The 26,578-nt window shown below is 43.8% G+C and overlaps 2 protein-coding genes across 3 annotated transcripts in view; one reads left to right on the top strand and one right to left on the bottom strand.

Moving 5' to 3' along the window:
- Positions 1-670: 670 nt before the first annotated feature.
- LOC122625598 lies at positions 671-6,300 on the top strand. The gene is made up of 4 exons (XM_043805684.1): positions 671-3,598; positions 3,664-5,088; positions 5,162-5,373; positions 5,436-6,300. Exons 1-4 carry the CDS (start codon positions 671-673, stop codon positions 6,298-6,300), a joined length of 5,430 nt encoding a protein of 1,809 aa, XP_043661619.1.
- Positions 6,301-23,899: 17,599 nt separating this feature from the next.
- The window catches only part of LOC122625590 (transmembrane protein 65), a 32,654-nt gene continuing 29,975 nt past the window's right edge, over positions 23,900-26,578 (bottom strand). The window contains exons 3-7 of one of the 2 annotated variants that reach the window (XM_043805677.1): positions 24,797-24,919; positions 24,644-24,685; positions 24,519-24,586; positions 24,260-24,463; positions 23,900-24,206 (exon numbers count right to left, since the gene is read on the bottom strand). In XM_043805677.1, the coding sequence (XP_043661612.1) occupies positions 24,096-24,206; positions 24,260-24,463; positions 24,519-24,586; positions 24,644-24,685; positions 24,797-24,919 (548 nt within the window). In that variant the 3' untranslated portion in view covers positions 23,900-24,095. The remainder of the gene's footprint in view (positions 24,207-24,259; positions 24,464-24,518; positions 24,587-24,643; positions 24,686-24,796; positions 24,920-26,578) is intronic. The other variant, XM_043805678.1, reaches the window with a different exon arrangement.

Below are 26,578 nucleotides of genomic sequence, written 5' to 3'. Positions count from 1 at the left end.
TGGAAGGATTTGTAAGCCCATATGTGTCTGGGCACATGGTTTTTCGCCATTGTAAATTGCCGGGAAAATTAAGCTTTTCATTGTCGTGTAAGAGTTGGAGGACACACTGCGGTGAGCTAATAAGTTAAGTTAGTTGCAATTGTGAAACATTGAATTCTTCCAGAATAAAACGTTGTTCTACTACCACGGATTAGTCTGCCCTTTCTTTCGGGAACCAATGCGTAGGGTAGCCGTTTAAGGCAACTGACGCACGACGACAGCCTTTTATTCGCAGTCCTAGGGCGACTGCAGGTGCAACTTGCGCTGGAATGACGGTTTAGACGGCCAGCGAGGAGGATTTGTGTGAGCGCAGCCAGCGCTACGTACCGGCAGAGGAGTCGCAGCCAGTGACAGTGGCGTCGCAGTCAGCGACATAGAGGGACGCAGCCAGCGTCGAACGCCGATACGAACGGGTCGCAGCCAGCGACAAGGAGACGCAAGAAGCGTCATTTATGGAGACCGCAGCCAGCGGTCAGAAGGCGCAAGGAGCGCCAAGCATCCGTGGCCGCAGCCAGCGGCACGAGGCGTCAGAGACGCCATTTTGGACGCGCAGAGGCACCGCCATTTTGGACGCGCAAAGGCGCCGCCATATTGGACGCGCAGAGGCGCCGCCATTTTGGAGCTGGGGAAGATGCAGCATTCCCCCAGGAAGAGTGCCCGGCTGAACGGAGGGGAAGCCACCCCTATAACAACAGTGAGTCAGCAGCCAGTCAGTAGTGGAGCAGGAACTCGGACGCGGGTGAACATCACGGCGGCGTCGATTCCTTGCCCGGCCACTACGGTGACTACAGTAGCTTCCCAACCTAGAAGAACTGCTGTCACAGCTGCGAGTTCAGTACCGGAGGTGAACCAGCCCCTCGCGTTGGAACTCATGGAGAGGATCGCAGCGTTGGAGAGGGAGCTGGAGAAGGCTAGATCCCTGGAAAGTGTGAGCACCGCCAATTGCGCGCCAATCGCAGTTGGCCCAAGCGCAGTTGGCGCCAACAGTGGAGCGTCGGGGCGGCCGCCATTTTGGAGCGACCAGCCAATACCCACATCTAACGGAGAGGCCTTACATAACGGGGTCGGGTCGGTGCCATACAACGGTGACGGTGCGAGCGGTGCGGCCTGCACGCTGCCGCCATCTTCGAGTGGACCGCCATTGCTAACGACAAGCAACTATTTTGTGGAGCCACTGTGTGCTACAGGCACTGCGCAGCCAGCGCATGGACTCGTGCTACCGGGCGTGAGCATCCACAATGCGGCAACAGCACTTGTCGGATCCTACGCCGCGACGACGCCGAGTGGAATCCAGGGAGCATATGGGCCAAGGAAGCTTCCGGACTTGCCTATATTTGGAGGGCAGCCCGAGGAGTGGCCGATCTTCAGCTGTGCGTTCGTGGAGACGACCCGAGCGTACAACTGCACGGACCTGGAGAACAACCAGAGGTTGTTAAAGGCGCTGAAGGATGAAGCGCGCGAGGCCGTGAAGGCGCTATTGATTCATCCAGGAAATGTCAGCGCCGTGATGGAGCAGCTGCGCTTTAGGTTCGGCCGACCGGAGCAGCTTATACGCAGCCAGCTCAACAACGTGCGAGAGGTGCAGCCAATTTCGGAGCACAATTTGGCGAAGATCATTCCCTTCGCAACCCGAGTGAGTAACCTCACCTTCTTGCAGTCAGCGAAGGCGGAGCAGCACCTGGGGAACCCAACCCTCATGGAGGAGCTTGTGGCCAAGCTGCCAACGAGCAAGCGAGTGGACTGGGCCAGGCATGCTGCAACGATTGCGCCCTTTCCCACTGTAGTCCACTTCAGCGCGTGGCTACAGGAGTACGCAAACGTGGTGTGCACGGTTTTGGACGTCGAGGGAAAGGAGCCGAGGCGTCGACTTCTACATGCAAGCGTCGACCATAATGAATGCGATCAACAGGATGATCGGCATGGAGGTTGTCCCATCTGTGGAGGACAGCATGGAATATTGAACTGCAGAGAATTTATTGGAGCCTCGCCACAGGAAAGGTGGAGCAATGTGAAGAGGCATCGGCTCTGCTTCAATTGCCTGCGAAGCGGGCACACGGCTAGATCCTGCTATACGCAAGGTGAGTGCCAGATTAATGGATGCCGAAGGGAGCATCACCGTCTGCTACATGGTGCGGACGAGGAGCGAAGGCCGCTGCAGCGAGATGGCTTCAGACGCCACGAAGGGAACCAGCAGCCAGCAGTTTCCAGACGCAGCCCGGCCAGGAGGCCTTCGCTACGAGGTGGTCACAGGGACCAGGAGAGGAACCGGCAGCCAGCCGTTCCCAGCAACAGCCTGGAGAGAGGAGCTCCGCGTGAAGCGGGAACGCCCATGCAGAGGAATTTGAGCTGCGTTGACGCCGAAGGAGGCCGTCTACTGTTCCGTATACTGCCGGTTACGCTGTACGGAGCGGGGCGAAAGGTGGATACGTATGCGCTCCTAGATGAGGGATCCTCCGTCACGATGATCGACGACGAGCTACGAAAGGATCTTGGAGTGCAAGGAGAGCGTCGGCAGCTAAATATCCAATGGTTTGGAGGTAAGGCAACCAGAGAGCCTACCAACGTGGTGAGTCTGAAGATAAGTGGAGTTGGAAAGCCCACTCGCCATGTATTGAAAAACGTTTATGCCGTTTCGAGTTTGAGTTTGCCGATGCAGACATTGAGCCGACGAGATGTCCAGGGCGTGCACAGGGATGCGCGTCTGCCGATGAAGCCTTACAGCAACGTGGTGCCGAAGCTGCTCATCGGCCTGGATCACGGACATCTGGGGTTGCCACTTGGGACGAGGTGGTTCGTTCGAGAGGGACCGTATGCGGCCGCAACCGAGCTGGGCTGGGTTGTGTTTGGGCCTGTAAGTGGGCAACCGACCACGCCGTCACCGAGGTCCTGCCTACTTGCCGTGTCAGTGGATGACGCGATGGAAAAGATGGTGGAGGACTACTTCGACATGGAGAACTTTGGAGTGAAGCCCGCGCCGCCGGTCGCAGCCAGCGACGATGTTCGGGCCGAAAGGATACTCGAAGACACCACGGTGAAAGTGGGGCGTCGCTACCAGACGGGATTACTTTGGAAGGACGACCACGTTGTGCTGCCACCGAGCTATGAGATGGCGTACAGGAGGCTGGTCAACGTCGAGAAGAAGATGAAGCGCAACAAGCCGTTGGCGCAGGAATACGATCGAATTATAAAGGATTACGTGTCTAAAGGATACGCGAGGAGGCTGCAGCCGGAGGAGGTCGCGGTAAGGAGCGATCGCCTATGGTATTTGCCACATTTTGGTGTCGAAAACCCAAACAAGCCCGGCAAGGTACGGCTCGTGTTTGATGCTGCAGCCAAAGTTGGAGGAACCTCGCTAAACTCGGAGCTGGGCAAAAGGCCTCAGCACTATAAGCCTTTGCCAGCTGTGCTCTTTCACTTCAGAGAGGGAGCCGTCAGAGTCTGCGGTGACATCAAGGAGATGTTCCACCAAGTGCTGATCCGACCCGAGGATAGATGTTCCCAACGATTCCTCTGGAGAGATGGCGACGACGAGAGAGATCCGGATGTCTACGAGATGAACGTAATGACGTTTGGAGCAGCCTGCTCGCCGAGCGCTGCGCATTACGTGAAGACTATGCCCTGAAGTATCGGGATTCGAATCCGAGAGCGGTCAAGGCCATCACCGACTACCATTATGTCGATGACTACGTGGACAGTTTCGCTACAGAGAGCGAGGCTATCAGCGTATCTACCCGAGTGAAGGAGATACACAAGGATGCTGGATTCGAATTATGCAAATTTTCATCCAGCTCACCCACCGTGGAGACGGCTTTAGGACCTGGTCGAGTCAAGAGCGTCGGATGGGGTGAGGCTGAAGAGAAGATCCTCGGAATGCGTTGGCAAGTAGCAACAGATGACTTCAGATTCAACGTGGAGTATCATCGAGTGCCAAGCAGCGTCCTGAGTGGAGATCGAGTCCCTACGAAGAGGGAATATTTGAGCCTGGTGATGTCAACGTTCGATCCCCTGGGATTCCTGTGCTGCCTCATGGTTACAGCGAAGCTGCTGCTGCGAGAGATTTGGAGGCAGAAGATCCAGTGGGACGAACCACTACCGGAGGAGTTAAGCAAAGCCTTTGCGATTTGGCGCAAAGAGATGGACGCCGTGGGACAGTTCCGATGTCCGCGCCATTATTTTGGGCGTGGAGCAGTCCGGGCCGTAGAGTTGCACGTCTTCGTGGGTGCTAGTCAGGCAGCATTCGCGGCGGTGGCCTATTGGAGGGTCACATATGAGGACGACGACGTGCAGGTGAGCTTCGTGAGTGCGAAGACGAAGTGTGCCCCAATGAGAACGATGACGATCCCACGGCTGGAGCTGCAGGCAGCAGTTCTTGGAACCAGGCTAATGAACACTGTCAAGGAGGAGCACAGTGTGGTCATCACGGACCTGGTGTTATGGACGGACTCCAAGGCGGTGCTGAGATGGATCGGCAGCACCCACCGCCGGTATAAGCAGTTTGTTGGCAACCGAGTGGCGGAGATTTTGGAGTCGTCGAAGGTTTCCCAATGGAGATGGGTGCCTACAGCCGACAATGCGGCTGATGATGCGACGCGGTCGCAGAAAGAAGTCGACCTTAGCCAGGAATCAAGGTGGCTAAGAGGACCTGCATTTTTGAGGCAGCCAGCAGCCAGCTGGCCGGGGCCTGAGGAAGGATCTGAGCGTGTTCCAGATGCCCCTGATGAAGAAGAGATGCCCAGTGAGTTTGCATTAGTTGCGGCAGACGATTTTGTTATTCCGTTTCAGAGATTCGCAAGCTTCAGTCGCCTGGTGAGGACCACAGCCTGGGTCCTACGGTTTGCGCGCTGGTGCCGCAAACAGCGAAACGAGCTCGAGGAATACGTCCTTACTGCAGCAGAATGTAAGGCCGCGGAGAACCTGTTGGTCAGACAGGCACAATTGGAGTCGTTCCCCGACGAGATGAGGTCGGCGGAAACTGGACAGGACGTCGCTAGATCGAGCGACATTCGAGGGTTGGTGCCCTACCTAGACGAGAACGGGATTCTGCGTACAGTGCGAGGAGGCCCGTATTACTGTCACACAGGCACAGTCTGACAGAGCTGATTGTGAGAGACTTCCACGCCAGGATGAAGCATCAAAATGTGGATGCTACGATTGCAAAGATCCGGACAAAGTTCTGGGTCACAAAGATGAGGCGTGTGATGCGGAGAGTCATCTCATCGTGCAACGAGTGCAAGTTGCAGCGAGCGCGGCCGATGCCGCCGATAATGGGACCCCATCCGGAAGACAGACTGGCGATTCAAATACACAGGACTGGACTACTTTGGGCCACTGCTGGTGACTGTGTCCCGTCACAAGGAGAAGCGTTGGGTCGCCTTGTTTACGTGTTTGACGACAAGGGCGATTCACCTGGAGCTGGCGCATGACCTGTCAACGGATTCCTGCATAATTGCGATCAGGAACTTCGTCTGCCGTAGAGGGCCAGTATATAGACTGCGCAGCGATAACGGCAAGAACTTCGTGGGAGCTGACAGGGAAGCCAGGCGCTTTGGTGACGTATTCGAGATGGAGAAGCTTCAGAGTGAGTTGTCAAGCAGAAGCATTGAATGGGTTTTTAATTGTCCAGCGAACCCGTCTGAGGGCGGAGTTTGGGAGCGCATGGTGCAGTGCGTCAAACGAGTACTGCGTCATACCCTGAAGGAAGTTGCGCCGAGGGACCATGTATTGGAGAGTTTCCTGATTGAGGCGGAGAATATTGTAAACTCGCGTCCGCTCACCCACTTGCCTGTGGATGCGGACCAGGAGGCGCCGTTGACGCCAAACGATCTACTCAAGGGAGTAGCCAATCTGCCGGATACGCCTGGATTGGATGCGGAGCTGCCCAAGGAGGGTTTTACGAGGAAGCAGTGGAGGATTGCTCGCCTGTTACGAGACCGTTTCTGGAGGAGGTGGGTCATGGAGTACCTGCCTACGCTTGTGCGCCGCGAGAAGTGGTGCCGTCGAACGGAGCCCATCCATCAGGGTGATATGGTCTTCGTCTGCGATCCTGCCTTGGCCCGACGAGATTGGCGCAAGGGCATCGTGGAGGAGATCTACAGCGGAGCTGATGGAGTCGTCAGACGCGCTAAGGTGCGCGTGAACGACAACGGCCTATCTAGGACAATGATGCGACCCGTCTCTAAACTTGCAGTTTTGGATTTGAGTGAAGCGGTTCTTCACGGGGTCGGGGATGTCGCGGATCGAATATTGTTATCGATAGGCTAGTTAGTATTTTTGAGAAGTCCGAATGTGGAAGGATTTGTAAGCCCATATGTGTCTGGGCACATTGTTTTTCGCCATTGTAAATTGCCGGGAAAATTAAGCTTTTCATTGTCGTGTAAGAGTTGGAGGACACACTGCGGTGAGCTAATAAGTTAAGTTAGTTGCAATTGTGAAACATTGAATTCTTCCAGAATAAAACGTGTTCTACTACCACGGATTAGTCTGCCCTTTCTTTCGGGAACCAATGCGTAGGGTAGCCGTTTAAGGCAACTCCACGTGACGCACGACGACATTTATGGTTAAATGTTGGGGTTTCTATTAAACGAACTATGCATAAGGTTAGAAATATTTTTTTAATAAGAATGCTAGGCCATATGGGGTCGCGTTATGGAAAAATAAAAATAAAAAAATGTCCTTTCGTAACGGGCTCTCTAGTATTTCAATTCCGGTTAATTTCAAGGTTTAGATATATATATTTTTCTGTTTTCTTTTCAGTCAGCCCCTAATCTTTATATTCATTTGAAAGGTTCTTGTTAAAATGTAGGTAGGGCATACGCTACGACAATACGAAATTACGCTTAGCTTTACGAACTCACATGTGACCAGTTCCAGCGTTGAAAGGCCTTCCAGCGGTGAAATGATGGTACGGGTTGTCAATGCTAGCGGAGATTAATTGAAGTATAAAAATTACGGGGCTACATGACGGCGGTTACAAAAAAACACACTCTCGCAAGTCGACTTCCGTATGGTCTAGCAACCTGCACTACTTTTATCCTAATCCCTTATCCGCTGACGGTCCAGGTTTTGGTTTCCATAAATAATCCTGACTGGGAAAAGTAACTGGTGCGGCATAGCTCATCCTGCGGTGCGGAGTTAGTTGTAGTTGGTCTCCTGCGCACCGATATATACATATATAGATAGTTCGGAGTGTCCAATCAGTGATTAATCAAAGGGTAAGGCTTCGGGACGTTGGCGTAGCTCCAGAAGGACATTGCTTCAATTATCCGTAGCCAGGGTTGTCCAACGCAGTATAATAACGCTAGTTGGTGGTCAGGAATCCCTCCGACCGGCCAGTATTTGCAGAGGCTTGATACTGCCAGCAGAGCGGGTTTTAGTTGGGGCACTAGTGCAAGTAGGCGACATACCTATTTCTTGGGAGAATTCCCTCCGAGGGGATTATGCGAATCACGTGGTTGGGGCTCCAAGTCGAGGCAACCACCGCGAAGAACCCAGTTGTCACTTAAAATTTTGGGGCAGTTTCGTTTTTCCCTCCAGTATGTGATCAGATCACGTCACCGATCAGACGACGCTAGTAAGTAGTTGCGCTTAATCTTTAACTCTATTAAGAGGACTTGCACAAGTATTTAGCCGGAATATTTTTCTGGTTACGAAAAGAGCGGGACTGTAGCCGCGTGGGCATTTATATACCACCAAATTCCAATAATTATAGCTGTGCTTCTATTGGAAAGTTGGAAGACGCTCTCAGTGTTGGGCAACGTTTTCGGACATGTAAATCGATGATTAGACTGAGGTTATCGACCACAGCCTAAAAGCATACCCACTGAATGAACTAACCCATCCCTGGAGTCAAGTTCTCAGTTGTAAGTGGCCAACATTGCATTTATAATTTTTTTCTATTTGCAAATTCTTTTCGGTTACCATGCCGACCATTACACCAGTTCAGCGGCCCCAATAGGTCGCAAAAAAAAAAACCTACTCCAGTTACGGGCACCGTTCACCGAGGGGGTATTGACTCCCAAAATAAGGGAAATTTAAAAATATGTCTCGTAGGTGGGAACACTTGCCATAGAAGACCGATAGCTCAGAAAAGTTTTAAGCCGGTATAAAAAGACCGTGGCCCACCGATATAATAGTCAAAACCTGGGTGAATACCCGTGAGTCAAAACTTTGGCGAATACCCGTGAGGCAATACCCGGGTGAATACCCGTTAGTCTATAAACGGGAAGACTTGAAGTGAATACCCGAAAGTCTATAACCGGGAAGACTCGAAGTGAATACCCGAAAGTGAATATCTGGGAAGACTCGAACGAAAGCCAACGTTTGAGAATAACTTCAGTCAAAAGAAAAGTGCCGAGGAGCGAGGACTCTATCAATCCCCAGAATAACAGGACGTATTCTGGAAGGATCCAGGACCAATACAAGAAACAGGCTTAAAGAAAATCCCTAATTCTATAGAAGTTTTAAGATGGGCGGCAAGGAGTCTAAAGCCTCCGACAACACCGCCAATGTGATCAACACAGTGGAGGTCGTAGACCACAAAGATGAAACAGCCGGTGTGCAGCATACCATGGAGTTCATCGCCGCCCTATTAATATTGCTGGCACTATTGAAGCTAGTGAAAATTTACAAAAGATCATTTCAGCGGAGACGGGACCATCACCATACCCCAGAAAGAAAGATATCCAGTATCCCACAACCCCAATAAACCGGTGCATTTTTTGTTAATGTGGATATCAGCAAAAACCAAGTAACAGCGTGGACTTTCCAAACAAGTGCATAATCCAAGTAATCTGAGACTCGGATAGCAGCCGAAGCGTGCCGCAGAAAAAGAAATAATTCATTCATTCATATATATACATATATCTAAAGAAAGATGACCTTTAATTAGTGTGTTTATTTTTTCTATTTGTTTGTGAATCGGTTACAAATTATTGGTGCACGAATGTATATGTATGTATAACTCCATCAGTATATGTATATAGCAACACCCAGGATCCAACGCGTCGAGATCTCATCGCTCCGGATTAAAGTTTGGTAAGTTTGACGGAACAATGTTCCCGAGATTTCTCTATAATTTTATATATGCATATATTCTCGTGCTTATTTTAAGCTCGCCACTTTCACGCTCTCGCTTCCTCTTGTACTCACGCCTGTAATTTTGTAATTTTTAATTTAAGTTATGTGTAAGCCTAGTTATTGTTAAATATGAATTCGAAATGAAGTGTAAATGTTAACAAATGAATTGTAAAAAGCTTATCAGGTTGATGTAAACCACTCGACTATGCGCTAGCTTGAGCGCACTGATAAGCTTTCGCCCTTCGTCGGATCAGAATGTTCGGATGCTGCTCGCGACAAGGCAGTCGTAAAACTGAAGTCGAAGCTGCTGGCTGCACCCGCGCAATAAACGTATTTGGACCGAACCTTTCGTCTCTTTCTTTCGGTGGAAAGTTCCTAGCTAGGCTGATAGCCTCCAGTCCCAATTTCGTAACAAATTTTCTTCGGGAAAACTCTCCCGATTTTCATGGCGCCCGAACAGGGACTACGGCTAACATTTATTTAATTTTTGCGTGCGAAAAAACGAAGAAAATAGTGAATTTTTTGTCGTCTCGGCACTTGTTCTGTTTTTTCTCTATTGTTGGCGAAATAACCTAGCTGGTGGAATTCGGCGAATTATTTTGGATTCGGCGCACATAGTGGAGTGGAAAAGGAAAGTCATTGGAAATTATGCCAAATAATAACCAGGTATTCAGTGCCAAAAATTAAAAATAATAAGCACTCCACTTTTTGTGTGTATTGTGTGCGTTAATAATTCTTGGCATATGTGGTAAATTGGAAAACCAATTTAAATCCCAAACAAACCACCACCCCCAAATAAAACAAGAGAGAACGCTATAGTCGAGTTCCCCGACTATCTGATACCCGTTACTCAGCTAGTGAAAGTGCGAAGGAGTCTTCAGCACTGACAGTTTTTGGCGGTTTGTGGGCGCTAGAGTGGGCGTGGCAAAAAGTTTTTTGGCAAATCGATAGAAATTTAGAAGACTAATACAAAAATGAAAAAATATCAAAACATTTTTCAAAAGTGTGGGCGTAGCAGCTTTGGGCGGTTTGTGGGCGTTAGAGTGGGCGTGGCAACATGAATCGACAAACTTGCGCTGCGTCTATGTCTCAGGAGTCAGTATGTTTAATTTCAACTTTCTACCTTTTGTAGTTCCTGAGATCTCGACGTTCATACGGACAGACAGACGGACAGACGGACGGACGGACAGACGGACGGACAGACGGACATGGCCAGATCGACTCGGCTATTGATCCTGATCAAGAATATATATACTTTATATGGTCGGAAACGCTTCCTTCTGCCTGTTACATACTTTTCAACGAATCTAGTATACCCTTTTACTCTACGAGTAACGGGTATAAATATATAATAAAAAGTGAACTGCCTTTGACAAAACTTATGGTGTTAATTTCTGTGGAAATTTGAAGAAATTTATGTGCGTTAAATACATACGGTCAAACTGTAAAAGTTCAGTAAACCTACATACATACATATACATAACGCCAGTTTGCCGCCAATTTCGTTTCCCTTTTGTGCAGTTGCAGAACAGTTATTTGTCTGCTATATACACGGTGTCAGTGGCGAACCATATATACCTCGCACATTGGTTATTTTCAGCAGTACCTACTGTGGCAGTAGCTCTCAAACCGTACATAGTGGAAAGTTCCTGCAAACTCGGCAGTGAACTTAAGCCCTGCTCACATTTGTATGTACATCTATGATTTATAGTGAGATATTTGGCCTTAGAAAATTTTATTACACTTTTTGAATTTTTCGGCGGTGTTTGTGGGCATATTTAACCGGAATGGGAACCACTTAAATATTTCGGACAGTTTATGTGTCATAAAATTCAAATGTTGTGCATTTTCGGCTTTGGTTTTACCCATCAACGGTACATACACATACAAACTACACATTTTGTGCATTTCAGTGGTTCTTCGGCTCAGTTAACCCTCATATAACCAAATACAATTTATTGTTGAATTTGAATTTGGAAATCAAGTTCTTTATATTTGGGCATCGATTAAAAATTGGTTTCGTGCGCATTTACGTGTGTGATTTAACCCTTGTTTTGGGAAATTTACTAGCATTTGGAATATTTTTATTTATTCCAATTCATTTCAAAAATGGAAAAAGAAAAGGAAGTATCGGCAAAGCTTAATTCTAAATTAATAGTGGCTATGCAAAAACACGATAGGGTTATGAGCGATATTGGACGTGTGAAAACTGCATTTGAGGAAAAAACTATTTCGTTCGATAGTTTTCAACTGGAATACCGAATGCAACTTCTCGAAACATATTGTGAAAAATTAATGGATATTCAGTCAGACATTGATGTGCTAAATCCAGGAAATGATTTAAGAGCGTCTGTCGAGGATATGTGCATAATCACAAAGGCTTTATATCGGTCCGCAATGAGTCGAGTCGGGGCTCCGAGACTTAGTCACGGGGATAACAGTGGGTTTCGTCATTCGTCCTATTTACCAAAAATGAATTTGCCCAAATTCAGTGGAAAACATTCCGACTTTAAAAATTGTATAAGTCATTTCGAGAGCTTAGTGCACAATGACCCGTCTCCAACAAATATCGAAAAATTCAACCATTTGCTGACATGTCTAACAGACGATGCATTAGGAACTGTCAAGGCGTTTCAAGTTTCGGACTTAAATTATGAGAAGGCATTGGCTAGTCCGAAAAACGTTTACGACAATAAATGCTTGATTTTTTTTGACACCATTTCTCAATTGTTTGACCTCCCTCTAGTATCGAAACCATCTGCAACAGGCTTGAGGTCCCTTATTGACGAAATATCGGCCCTTTATTCGTCATTACAGTCGTTGGGTAGTGAAAATGACATAAATAACGCAATTTTTATTCACATTGCAATGTCCAAGGTAGATCACACTACAAAATCCCGATTTGAAGAACAGATTGATTATAACACGCTACCGACAGTGCATGTCCAGGCACCTTCATTAGCAGTTGATCATAATAATCAAGCCCATTCTTGTCATGTTGCTAGTACTGACCAAGTTATTCTTGCTACTGCTGTCGTTAAAGTACGGGAAAGATTTGGACAGTCCACACGTCAATTCATTCTCGCGTCAATGCTCATAGTTTCGCTACCAATTTTTGGGTGTTAAGATCAATTTCAGCTTATCAACCCGATCACAAAGTCAATTGTGCCCAATGGAAAATTCCGGCAAACATTGAACTGGCAGACCCTCGTTTTCACAAGCCCGCAAAAGTGGACTTACTGATTGGCGCAGAATCCTTTTTCGATCTTTTGAGCGTAGGCCAAATAAAATTGGGTTCTGAACATCTTTCACTTTAGAAAACTTTACTAGGATGGATTGTTTCGGGAAAGTTCACTCAACGCGCATAGAAGAACGCTCAGGTATGCGGCGTCTTTGGTAATGAAAATGTAAGTTCTCTCGACTCTCTGGTGGAACAATTTTGGGAATTGGAACACGTTCCTGAGAGATCGAAGGCTGTTTATACAGCTGAACAACTTGCTTGCAAGCAGCACTTTGAGCAATCCGTACATAGGCTCTCGTCTGGTCGTTTTGAGGTAAAGTTGCCATTTACCTAAGATCCGAGTGTCTTAGGCTAATCCTTCGAATCGACAAAGCGCAGATTTATTGCATTGGAACGCAAGCTTGCAAATAATCGCGAGTTACATGACATGTATCAGGAGTTTATGAGAGAGTATCTTAACCTCGGGCACATGTCACTGCTTCCAACACCTCCTCCAGAGAAACAATATTACATTCCACATCAATGTGTCTTGAGACCTGATAGTAGCACCACAAAGTTGCAAGTTGTTTTTGACGCTTCAAGTAAAACGTCAACCTCGATCTCATTAAATGAGACTCTAATGGTGGGTGCAACTTCTCAGAGGGAGCTTTACGCCATTCTGGCAAGATTTTGTTTGCACAAATATGCCTTGACGGCGACCTATATCTCAAAGATGTATAGGCAAGTTAACATTGCAAATGAAGATAGAGATTTCCAACTTATCGTGTAGGGAAAAATCAACGCAAGCTCTCCAAACCTATCGCCTCAACACTGTCACTTATGGGACAGCCTCTGCTCCGTTTCTGGCCATCCGCTGCCTCTTTGAGCTATCAAAAATTTACGCTGAGTCACATCCTGTTGCATCAGAGGTGATTTCAAGCGACTTCTATGTCGACGATATGCTCACAGTATTGAAGAGTTGGAGGTAATTCGCAAAGAAGTGACGAAGGTTTTGGAGTTAGGGGGTTTTCATTTAGCCAAATGGAAAACAAATCACCCAAGTTTGATGACCAACCAGGGATCAGAAAAATCTCTTATATTTAACACTTCTGAATCCGTTAAAACGCTTGGGATGAGATGGAACCCTCAAAATGATGCGTTTCATTATTACTTGGAGGATTCGTTTCAGTCCTTACCACCAACTAAACGCAACATTTTGTCCGTCACAGCTCGTTTGTTTGACCCTTTGGGATTATTATGTCCATTGATTACACGAGCAAAAATCTTGCTTCAGGAACTGTGGCGACAGAAATAAGATTGGGACGAATCGGTTTCCATGAATTTGCATACCAGTTGGAACGAATTTAAGCAGAATTTATTAGCAATTGACAAGATCTCCATTCCTCAATATATCTGTCTGTAAGGCTATGACACTGTTCAAATCCACGGATTTGCTGATGCATCGAGCCACGCCTACGGCTGTTGCATTTATATTCGTACCGTGGCTGGGACAAATAGGTTATCAAGACTTCTAACCGCAAAGTCTAGAGTGTCCCCACTAAAAACAAAGTCAATTCCAAAGCTCGAGCTGTGTGCAGCGCATCTGCTGGCCAAATTAAGGTCTCAAGTATCTCCTTTGCTTAACAAATTGGAGCTTGAAAGCATTAACTTCTGGTCGGACTCACAAGTCACATTATACTGGTTAAAGAGGGATCCATCCACTCTAGCAACATTTGTCGCAAATAGAGTCTCTGAAATTCAAGAACTCACAGAGAATGTGGTTTGGCGTCATGTGCCCACGGAAGAAAATCCGGCTGATTTAGTCTCACGTGGAACAGACTTGGAAGGTTTGAGGTGTTCGGAGTTCTTACTCCGAAATCCAAGCGAGTGGCCTCGTTCCCATCAGATTGGAGTTTCAACGGAGTTACAGTTTTCAGAGAACAAAAAAAGCATGGCAGTATGTTCCGTCACAAAAAACAAACCGAATGTCATTATTGAGCTTGTTGGAAGATGTTCACCAGTTAGTAAACCCTTACGGATCATGGCCTACGTAAATCGATTTATTCAAGGGAAGAAGCGTCAGCGCGAGGTCGTCATATCGGCTAACGAACTGAAGTTGTCGTTTCTTAGGATGGTCCGAATATTTCAAAAGGCGGAGTTAAGTTCAGAATACGTCAAGTTGGAGAAGTCTGAATGTTTAAGCCCACATATACAACGTTTAAATCCGTTTATACATACCAGCGATTTGGAAGGTGTGACGTTCAACTTAATCCGAGTTGGGGGGAGATTGCTAAATGCACCAATTCCGTATGATGCCAAGTTTCCACTATTACTGTCCTCAAAGTCAGAACTTGTTTCGCTATTTCTTCGCAACCTGCATCGCACTCATTACCATGCCGGTGTCAATGCGCGAGAAGCATGTACTAAAATTGTCCGTAGCTGCGTGCACTGTTTCCGGTATAAACCAGTGCTGATGAGCCAGATAATGGGCAATTTGCCAGCCGATAGGGTCCGAATGGAGCGCCCCTTTCTAGTTTGCGGAGTAGATTTTTGTAGTCCATTTTATGTGTCCTTAAAGGTCCGCGGAAGACCTCCTATCAAAACTTATGTGGCCGTTTTTGTGTGCTTTTCGTCAAAGGCTGTTCACCTTGAACTTGTTGTCGACCTATCCACTGACAGCTTCTTATCCGTATTTAAAAGGTTCGTCGGGAGGAGAGGGCTGCCGGAAAAGGTGTACAGCGACAACGCCACGGAGCTGAGCGAAGCGTTTCACCGCAGTCGGGACGAGCTGAGCGGATACGCAGCTCAGAGAGGCGTCGAGTGGTGTTTCATACCGCCGAGGTCACCACACTTCGGAGGACTTTGGGAAGCAGCCGTCAAGTCCGCCAAAACCTGGTTGCTGCGAGGAGTCGGCAACGCCAAGCTCACAACGGACGAGTTGAGCACCCACCTGGTAGAGGTAGAGGCGCTGCTCAATTCGCGTCCAATCGCGTCGCCGGGCAACGATCCCAACGATGGAGAGGCCCTAACACCAGGACACCTACTAATCGGGCAGCCTCTGATCACGCTGCCGCAAGAATCCGGCACAGGAGGAGTTTGCAGCAAGGCCAGTTGCGCGTATTTGAAGCGGTGGCGAATGCTGTCCGCTCTCAAGCAGCAGTTTTGGGACGGCTGGTCCAAGGACTACATCGCCAGCCTGCAGCAGCGCAACAAATGGAGCATCGGATGCCGCGATCTGGAGGTCGGTTGCCTAATGGTCGTCCACGAGGACAACGTGCCCCCGCAGCGTTGGCTAACAGGCCGCGTGGTGGCAACAACAGCAGGCGAGGACGGTAGAGTGCGTGTGGCGGAAGTTCGGACGTCAGGAGGCGTCATCAAGAGCGCCATCCACAAGCTGGCATTGCTGCCAGTGCATACTGCTCCTGTTGAGGAGATCAAAGAGCCGGAGGCCTTTAACGGGGCCGGAATGTTGGAGCAGTAGTTTAAGTTTTCATTGTTAAATATAAGTTATGTGTAAGCCTAGTTATTGTTAAATATGAATTCGAAATGAAGTGTAAATGTAAACAAATGAATTGTAAAAAGCTTATCAGGTTGATCTACACCACTCGACTATGCGCTAGCTTGAGCGCACTGATAAGCTTTCGCTCTTCGGCGGATCAGAATGTTCGGATGCTGCTCGCGACAAGGCAGTCGTAAAACTGAAGTCGAAGCTGCTGGCTGCGCCAATAAACGTATTCGGACCGAACCTTTCGTCTCTTTCTTTCGGTGGAAATTTCCCAGCTAGGCTGCTAGCCGCCAGTCCCAATTTCTTAACAAATTTTCTTCGGGAAAACTCTCTCGATTTTTCACAATTGAATTTCCTAATTATATTGAAACCAATTACACCATTCCCTGGCATATCAAAATTGTCATGTACGATATGGAAAAATATGAACAATTTCCGATTGTCCGTTTAAGACATTAATATTTATACCCGTTACTCGTAAAGTAAGAGGATATACTAGATTTAATAATAAATATGTAACAGGAATATGGATCTATAGCAGAGTCGAACTGACCATATCCGCCTGTTCGTCCGTCAAGACCTCAGAAACTATAAAAACTAGAAATTTGAGATTAGGCATCCAGGCATTCCAGAGATATAAACGCTGCGCTAGTTTCTGATGTTGCCACGACCACTCTAACGCTCACAAATCGCCCAAAACTGCACCGCACACACTTTTGAAAAGTGGTTTGATATTTTTCCATTTTTTTATTTGATTTTAAAATTTCTTTCGGGTCCTTGCCTTTGAAGATGACTGTATGACCGTTTTCGCTTGTTTCATCCAGGTCGTCTTTCTAATTTAGAACTTCTTACGGTAAGTCATCACGATGTTACGTACGTCCTCTTTATAAGATCGTAAAACCTTCACGAGTTTCAGATATCCAGTCCAGCGGCCACAAAAGTTAATATGAAAATTCTACTCCAGTACACTCTTTGCATAAATTGCCTTAGGACAGATCAACAGCTAAGACAGTGCAACGGTCTTCGAGAAAAGATAGACGCGATATAAGAATACAGATACAGATTATAAAAGATTATAAAAAAAAAAATTTTTTTTTAATTGAAAATTTTAATTAAAACGATTTTTTAAAGTTTTTTTAAGTCATATCGCCGCGGACCTAGGAGATTGTGTAAGTGATGGTGACCACAATTTTAGTCTGAAGCCAACAAAGCAAAAATGATCTTCTTGCCGTCGATGAACTAAATATGTTTTACAAAAAATTGTGTTATATTGATGACTACAGGGTCTAAAATGGTTTCTTTTTAAAATCATTGGTCTATATAGAATTTGCTATAGCATTTTATGCTCTTTAAAATTAATGCCAGTGGATGAAAATTGGTTCAGTAGTTTGTTTAATTATTACTTAAGCCATTTTGAAAAACACGGTTTCGAGAAAATGCTAGTTGATGAAAATCGGTTCAGTAGTTTGTTTAATTATTACTTAACCAATTTGGAAAAACACGGTTTCGAGAAAATGGCGTTCAAAGTTTGCGGATAAGGAAAGACACAATTTTGAGAATTTGCTTTTGAAACGTTGCACAGTGGCGCATTAGATACAAATACTGAATTTTAAGCAAATTGTTGATGGCAACGGATCGTTGCGTGGGATATCGCATTCGACAGGTAATAGTTCAAAAGGGTTGAATACAAAAAATAAAAAAATCGGTTCAGTGTTTTAGAAGTTACACGTGTTCAAAGTTGAAACTTTTTTGGGTTGCAAAAAAAGGCAGGTATTTTTTGTAGAAAATTTGGACTTTGCGGTCGATTTTTAGGTAAAATATGTAACCGACCGGCTTGGTTTCTATGGAAAGGGTCATCAAATCTCGGTAAAACCAAGGTGGAATAAATGTATAAAATTCTTTGCACGTGCAGGCATACCTGTTTTACCGAAGTACTAATTTTCACCTATTTTTCAACTTTGAGGGAAAACAAGGAATGGGGTTCTACCTGATTCTGTGTTTGGCGTATGAGGTGTTGTTCTTCAATATGTTCTTTATCAGAATCAAAAGAGATCGGGTCCTCCCACGTCCGTCCCCGAAATTCCCAGGCAAAAGATAATTTCAACTCAGCGTAAAAAACGCGCGGCTTAGTGCAAATTCTGCTACAAGCGCAGTCGCTGCGGCTTGTTTTTCAATCCCTGACTTTGCAATGATTTTAAATGAATGTATAATGATAATTTATTCTTCAAAAATATTAAATGAAGTAAAATTTAATTATTATTTTGAACTAAAAAGGTAAAGATATATATGAAAAATTGACAAAAAATAAAAATTAAAATTTGTTTCTTTAAAGTTTATTTAGGTACTAAAATTACCTTTCATTTAAAAAAAATTATGAAAATATCTCAACTGGTTCAAGAGTTATGATTGTTATTCACCTAAAGTATCTAATGCGCCACTGTGCGTTGACATGATGAGACAATAGACTTAAATAGAGAAGTAAGTTACTTACAGAGAAGTAAATACTACATTTCCAACATTTTGTTTATAAAATCCTAATACACTTATAATATTGCGTGTTCAAAATACATACTAGATTTCAGGCTATTCCTTAGCAACGACTACTCGAAATCGAGTGGCCTTTACTTAGTCTTAGATCCTGCCATTTTTGAGTTCTTTAGGAGAGAATGCCAAACATCATTTATACCGTGTTGTGTTACAACCTTTCAATTCTAACCTGTCATGAGCAAAAAACTATTATTTATACCACATATCTGCAATAGTTAATTTAGGAACCTGTTACGTACACCAGCAGAAATCCTTACGGAACAACCAAGAATGGCACCACCATCTGGACTGCCCAGAAACCCCACGGATAGCTTTCTGAGGCATCAAGACACCCCGACACCAGGACAAGTCTCGCAAGAGTGTTATAACAGCCAGATTCATCGATTGAGGGAGCCCAGACGAACGGCCACTCCGCAGCAGATACCTGAACAATGCGTAGCAGCAGAGACCAGTCACCAAATTCACCCAGAGTTAGGTCGTATTCTAACGTTTTAAGCGCCAGCACCAAAGGGTGTTCGGCTAGATAAATAGAACTTAAAATTTGACGGAACCGGCCACGGTATGACCGTGTAAAGTAATGTATATATTGCCTATGCCTATGCTGTAGAAATTTATGTAAAACCTGGTAAAGCTGCCACATAGGTAGCAGTAAACTTGTTTAATTCCAATTAATAAAATTTACAAACAAAAAAAAAAAAAAAAAAAAAAAAAGATCTGCAAAACTTGCACTTTAAATTGAAACACAAGAAGAATACATTTTTTAAGCTTTTAATGTACAACATGAACTCTCAATGGGTGTTTTACCAGTAACGTCACCAATAAGATCTCTGGCAGAGCTTCAACCATGGAAAACCATGGAAAACAGATGCGCAGTAGATGGTGTCATGGTGTCCTTGAAAAAGAATTCCACCGCAAGCCGGGAGACAGCCGCGAGTCCAACAGAACAGCGCCCGGGTGCAAAACGCCTTTGCAGGATATGGTCTGCTATGTGTGTGGATACGGAGTGGATTTCTGTCGCCAACACACTGCAAACAAAAATCCATGCACCTCTCAATTCCATTCGGCCACTTGTCGTTTTTGCCGGAAGTCAGGGAATGACGATAAACACACGGGTTTTCCACGGAGTCCGCCCAACGAAACTCGGAATTCGTCATACCCGTAAATGACCTCAAGCTCATGCAGATTTATTCATCAAATAAGAATCTAGAACAACGAGAGCAGGAATATGCATTGGCACGATAGGGCATTTTCAACAGCGCCGAGGAAGAGGAAAACATCGCACAGAACGTTCGTACTTTATGAAAACGTAACTGAACACCGACCAGTTAGACAGAAAGTCGCGGACACGGAGATGAGCGTACAACAAGACAACCGTTAGGGTGATGGAATAGAAATACTGGCACTACTAGATACGGGTGCTAGTACGAGTTTTTTTGAAAAGTAGCAGAAGCATTCTTAAAGGAAAAAAACACAGATCACAACCGATAACAGCTATCTTTACATAATAGCCCGGCTAGCGCAGTCAGCAGAGTTTGGTGGGTCGAAGCCAAACGTTTATGGGCGCCTGATGAACCGGGAAAGAAAATCAACTAAAAACATGGCGTACGATTTTCTTTTGCGAAGTCATTCCATCACTTTGAGCCTGTTACGTACAGGCATCATGATCTTACATCTTTTGTAAGATCATAAGACTTTGAAGATTTACAACCAGAAACTAATGCAGGGGAAGGGGTACTATCATTGCGTTGAGTCAGACGGATTGCGACAAAGAAAATGCAAGTCGACAATAAACGAGTGTCCGATGACCAGTTCAGCGGCCCCAATAGGTCGCAAAAAAAACCTACTCCAGTTAGGGGCACCGTTCACCGAGGGGGTATTGACTCCCAAAATAAGGGAAATTTAAAAATATGTCTCCTAGGTGGGAACACTTGCCATAGAAGACCGATAGCTCAGAAAAGTTTTATGCCGGTTTATAGTCAAAACCTGGGTGAATACCCGTGAGTCAAAACTTTGGCGAATACCCGTGAGGCAATACCCGGGTGAATACCCGAAAGTCTATAACCGGGAAAACTGTCGAGGAGCGAGGACTCTATCAACCCCCAGAATAACAGGACGTATTCTGGAAGGATCCAGGACCAATACAAGGAACACGCTTAAAGAAAATTCCAAATTCTATAGAAGTTTTAAGATGGGCGGCAAGGAGTCTAAAGCCTACGACAACACCGCCAATGTGATCAACACCGTGGAGGTTGTAGACCACAAGGATGAAACAGCAGGTGTGCAGCATACCATGGAGTTCATCGCCGCCCTATTAATATTGCTGGCACTATTGAAGCTAGTGAAAATTTACAAAAGATCAGTTCAGCGGAGACGGGACCATCACCATACCCTGGAAAGAATCGTATCCAGTATCCCACAACCCCAATAAGTGCATAATTAAAACGCAAACGGCAAAACAAATAAACAAAGAATAAGTGAACCGGTGCATTTTTTGTTAATGTGGATATCAGCAAAAACAAAGTAACAGCGTGGACTTTCCAAACAAGTGCATAATCCAAGTAATCTGAGACTCGGATAGCAGCCGAAGCGTGCCGCAGAAAAAGAAATAATTCATTCATTCATATATATACATATATCTAAAGAAAGATGACCTTTACTTAGTGTGTTTTTTTTTCTATTTGTTTGTGAATATTTTCTCATTGTTCGGTTACAAATTATTGGTGCACGAATGTATATGTATGTATAACTCCATCAGTATATATAGCAACACCCAGGATCCAACGCGTCGAGATCTCATCGGTCCGGATTAAAGTGGGGTAAGTTTGACGGAACAATGTTCCCGAGTTTTCCCTATAATTTTATATATGCATATATTCTCGTGCTCATTTTATTTTCACACAGTTAGTATATATACACCAAAGGGTGTCAGGTATAAAGAAAAACATTTTCTTGTTTAGCCTCTTCCAGGCAATGTATTTCATTGATAAAAATTAAATATTTAATGTTCGATATTGTTTAAATAAAAATAACAGCGGTGAGTATCCGCTTTGTTTTTGTTTTGCAAAAATAAAGAGCCCCCAGAGCGACGTTTGTAGTAGCGAATAGCCAATAATTTTTGTTGACGTGCGCACCGTTGCCTGGTGATGCATTCGATACTCCTCGCTAAAAACAATTGTAGTCAACTTCTCATAATCTTTGTATGCTAGCCTTTTATTTTTGTATTACACATGGCACTAGCCAACAATTTATTACTCAATAAAATTATGCTTTTATTTTAACTACAACAAAGTGAGTAGGTAAACATTTCCAAAAGGGGGTGACGCGAGAAACGGAGTAGGTCAAAAACGATGACATAACGTTTGACGGACAACCTTGACAAAAGGGGATTGTCTTGCGCGGCCCGCGACGATCCATCAGGCATACGGACGCATGATGGGGAGGGAATGTGGCCGAAGCATTGCCGACTGTTTCACGATTAAGCTACAGCTTGTGGGGCAGTGAGGACTGCTAACTGGCACTACTAATATTTATTCTCGTTATGTTGGAGAGGTGAGGGGCTTACCAAGATCCCACGACCCAAAATCGACGAGCTGGCATCATAGTGCCTGAACATCGGATGCCCCACCCTCGGCCTTAGTCCTTACCCGGGACACGGGCACTAATACGCCGACGTAACAACTGTAGAAGATATTTTTATCCCGATGGAAGGAAGAATGTTTTAGCTTACTGCGGCAGTGTTTCAACTGACGCAGTCTCAAGCCCAGTCTAGTTAAGGATGACTATGTCCTTGTCAAGGACGAAAACTTGACAACCATGAAGTGGCATTTAGCAAGAGTTTTTAAACTGCTTCATACTAAGGAGAGCATCAGAATTGACGAAGTGATCAGTGAATGAGATGTCTGCTACCCCTTAATGATGTGTTGAAGGCCACGCTTGCTTCCAGTATATATGTCGGATCTTAAATTCATCCCTTATAAGCAACAAGGCTTTTGGATTAGCGTTCTGCTGTTCGCTCCGCAGTAAAATTTGCCCATCGTCATTCGCTTTTACTGATTTATACATAAGTGCATCTCAATTAGATAATCCCTGTTACCACAAATAAAATAAACTACAAAAAACGTAGCATTTAAAATAATTAAAATAATAATTTAAAATAATTAATAATATTTTTATTAGCTAATAAAAACAATTATTAGCTCAACACAAATATTTATTATGACTTAAAATAATAATTTAAAATAATTAATAATATTTTTATTAGCTAATAAAAACAATTATTAGCTCAACACAAATATTTATTATTACTTCACCAAAAAATTAGAATTGGTTCCATATACGCTGCAACACAGCGGCATTAAGTTATATTTTGTAACGAGTAGTGCATTAAGATTGTCAGTTTGACGATTCCTATATGAATCTGTAGTATTGTGTATTACAGCGTTTAAAAAATGGCGGTAAGTTTCATTTCATATGATTTTGTAAAAATCCATAGTCGCCGTTGAAGCCGTTCTTTTTTGAGCTTTTCGCTTTGCTATTTCTTTTGATCGTAGAGACATAAGTCGACGCTACGGCGAGCAACGAATTGTAGAAGTCGTTGACAGTCGCAGCAGCAAAAGTCGGTGCACTCGACATCTTGCTGCTCTTGATTTTAGTCGCTGTTAATTTTGATTGCTGTTGCTTTGCCGATCATTTATTCCAGATCCTTTACATTTTGAAATTTAAAAGAATTCAACTGTTTTCAACTTCGAAGGCAAACCAAAAGTGTAAAACTTATTCAAATGAGTGAAAGCAAACTCCTATCGAATTTGACGATGAAACTAATCAGTCAAAAAAAAAAAAATTTAGACAAAAAATCAGAAAATTATGGAACACAAAATATTATTGAAATCTAATCTGTTAAGCGGCACTGTACATCAATGATAAAATTACTGCCAACATATTACTTAAGGGGGGAACTACTAGTAGGGAAATTAAAATTGCTTTTTTCTAAATCCATATAGTATTTATTTAGGGTGATGCGTAATGTTATAAAAAATAATGTTTACAAAAGTAAAAATTATAATTAAGAAAATGTTAAAGGATCTTGAAAGTCATATCGTGCGGACATCGTAGATTGTGTTAGTGATGCGGGACGCAATTACATTAAAAATCTTTTGTTTTTAAAAATTTTAGTCTATATAGAATATTGTCTTGAAAACATGGTTTCAAAAAAATGTCGCTTAAAGGTTGCATTCAAGGAATGACATCTCTTTCACAATTTCGAGAATTAGCATTTGAATCTTTGGCACGATATTTTGAAGCAATATTCCTATCTACTAAAACAATAAAATAAATAGATTTTTTAAATTTTTTAAGGAAGTCCCCCCTAACAATTGTAGTTTTGTAAAATTTAAAGACATTCAAAAGCATTATAGAGTTGAACCTAAACTATGGTCCATACATATTGAGGCTGAGGTAAATGACGTAATCTGTTATAAGATAATAATTCGATAAAAAAAAAATACTGAAAATGAATGTGTGTGAATGCATATGTATTTCTCAGATACTTTTCGTACATTTTTGTATTGAGTTGCATAAAAAAAATTTAAAACATATTCAACAAAAAAATCATTAATGATAATAAAACAACGTTTCCTTTTAAAGTATGAAATGTGAATGTTGTTAAATTATTTGCTATGTCCGTTTTCTTGAGAAGCTGGAAAACACTTTTTAGTTTTTGTGGATTTCATCAGTTACGTTCACCTTATCTGCTTTTTCATCCATATACCATAAAGGACACATTCCAAGCAGACAGCCCACAGTGATGCCGACAATCCGACCCTAAAATAATATATATGAAAAACTAGGGACTGTTTTCTTTGAGCGCAACATACGTAACTTGACGACCTCTTGCTAGACTTTAATTCGAATTGCGCAGGAGTCAAATTGGGCTGCTTTAGACCCAATATCTGGCACCCATTCTCAACGTAGGTGGCCATAGTGATGCCCAAAATATCGCTTATAGTGTTGCCTAGTCCTGCCGCTGCCATTGTAGACAGCGTTATAAAGTGGCCCAAATAATATTCAATATATTCCCCCTAGAAATGGATATATATATACACGTTTATTTGGTTGGCTTTAAATTATACTTACTGCCATGATCATTATAAAATTGTCAAGAAATCCGAAAGCGACAAACGGCACAGCATTTACAAAGAATACTAAAAATATTTGATGAGTTATTAGTTAAAAGCCAACAAGTTTTGACATTTACTTACTACTGTATAATTGACCTGCAGTGGGTGATGCTGCCGTCTCAACTGGAAACAATATAAAAGTGAAAGTTTGATACCTCCATAAGGACAAGAGTTCGATGATGGTATTATTATTACGACCACAGCTTTATGTTAGAGGCAGTTATAGTTATTTACCCAATTTTTTTCGCAGCCAATCATCGGGGACTGCACAAAAAGTTCCCGCAATAACTTGGCCCAACTCCGTCTTATTAGAAAGTCGTCCGAATCGAGTGCGCCAACTACCGAAAGCCAGTTGACCTTAACACCGATGTATAGTTTTATGTGAGCCGGGACGGAGGAGTGTTTTTTGTTCCAGTGTCAAATATGTGTTATTAACATATCGATGTTAGGAGTCAAGAGGAATATGAAAAGTAAATATAAAATTTGTGTCAAAAAGCATAACAAAAATTAAATTAGTGTACGGTGTTAGCCTTGTTCGTTGTATTATTATACGATGAACAACAGATCGCCCACACATTGACCTTTCTTTTTCTGCAGTAGACATTAGTTCAGAAATATCATAAAACTTGGTTGAAGATCTGAACGGTCTTTAACTATTCTTTCCAATCTTAACAAATTCTTTCCAATCTAAAGCATTCAATTTCACATCTAAGTCTTTCTTCAAATTGAAAGAAGCAATTTAACGATTAATAATATTAATCATAAGCCCTTTACCAAAGACATTATAATAACAAGAGAGATTGCTATAGTCTAGTTCCCCGACTATCTGATACCCGTTACTCAGCTAGTGGAAATGCGAAGGAGAAATTTTAACACTGACAGTCTTAGGCGGTTTGTGGGCGTTAGAGTGGGCGAGGCAACAAACTTGAGCTGCGACATGGCCAGATCGACTCGGCTATTGATCCTGATCAAGAATATATATTCTTTCTATGGTCGGAAACGCTTCCTTCTGCATGTTACATACTTTTCAACGAATATAGTATACCCTTTTACTCTACGAGTAACGGGAATAAATAGTTGAAAAAACAACAGTTTATCTAAAGCGCGTACTTTTCCATACCCCAGAACATTATCTTTACCCTTTCGTGTACAGTTCCCAGAGGGAATAAATACCTTTCCCAACTAAAACACGAGAGAACGCTATAGTCGAGATACCCAACTATCAGATACCCGTTAGTCAGCTAGTGGAAGTGCGAACGAAAAATTTCAATATTTCAACATAATAAAAAACGTATAATATGTTTCAAAAGTGGGGGTTTGGAAGTTTTGGGCGGCTTTTGGGCGTGCCAACATCTGGAGACAAACTTACGTTTATCTCAACTTTCTAGCTTTTATAGTTCCTGAAATCGAGGAGTTCATATGAACAGACGGACATGGCCAAATCGACTCAGCTATTGATCCTGATCAAGAATATTAATCATCATTAATTCATTTTCTCATTTTCCCGCAATCGATTACGATTTTACGTAGACGATGTCCAAAGTGAACATGAACCGAACGGTCAGCTTACCCTTCCGATTTATTTATAGAGTCATTTTATTTATATAATCTATAAGTCGTATATGCACCGCATATATGTTAAGATTTGTTCACAATGCTCGGATCAAAGTAAGTATCAGAATTTACAAGGTCGCTGTTCACTTTAGTACAAATAGTAACGTAACGCATTTGTGGCCACAAGAAAGATTTTTTTGTGCTAGCTTTTTACGCATATAGCAACAGCTGAGCACTGTATTGGTACACACGCATTATAAAAATTACAAAATATCCCCTTTATTTTAGAAGTGCTTAGACTTCAAATCTATATTTTTATACCCGTTACTCGTAGAGTAAAAGGGTATACTAGATTCGTTGAAAAGTATGTAACAGGAAGAAGGAAGCGCTTCCGACCATATAAAGTATATATATTCTTGATCAGGATCAATAGCGGTCGATCTAGCCATGTCCGTCTGTAAG

This window comes from Drosophila teissieri, unplaced genomic scaffold, assembly GCF_016746235.2.
Source record: "Drosophila teissieri strain GT53w unplaced genomic scaffold, Prin_Dtei_1.1 Segkk13_quiver_pilon_scaf, whole genome shotgun sequence".
Taxonomy (NCBI): Eukaryota; Metazoa; Arthropoda; class Insecta; order Diptera; family Drosophilidae; genus Drosophila; species Drosophila teissieri.
This window is presented reverse-complemented; position numbering and strand designations above follow the sequence as displayed.

What these genes read in the sequence shown, in the direction of transcription:
- LOC122625598 (XM_043805684.1), top strand. Translation starts at nt 671, where the DNA reads ATGCAGCATTCCCCCAGGAAGAGTGCCCGGCTGAACGGAGGGGAAGCC. An exon ending in CGGATGTCTACGAGATGAAC is followed by an intron (nt 3,599 to 3,663) that starts GTAATGACGTTT and finishes TATGCCCTGAAG; the next exon opens with TATCGGGATTCGAATCCGAG. An exon ending in AGAACGGGATTCTGCGTACA is followed by an intron (nt 5,089 to 5,161) that starts GTGCGAGGAGGC and finishes CTTCCACGCCAG; the next exon opens with GATGAAGCATCAAAATGTGG.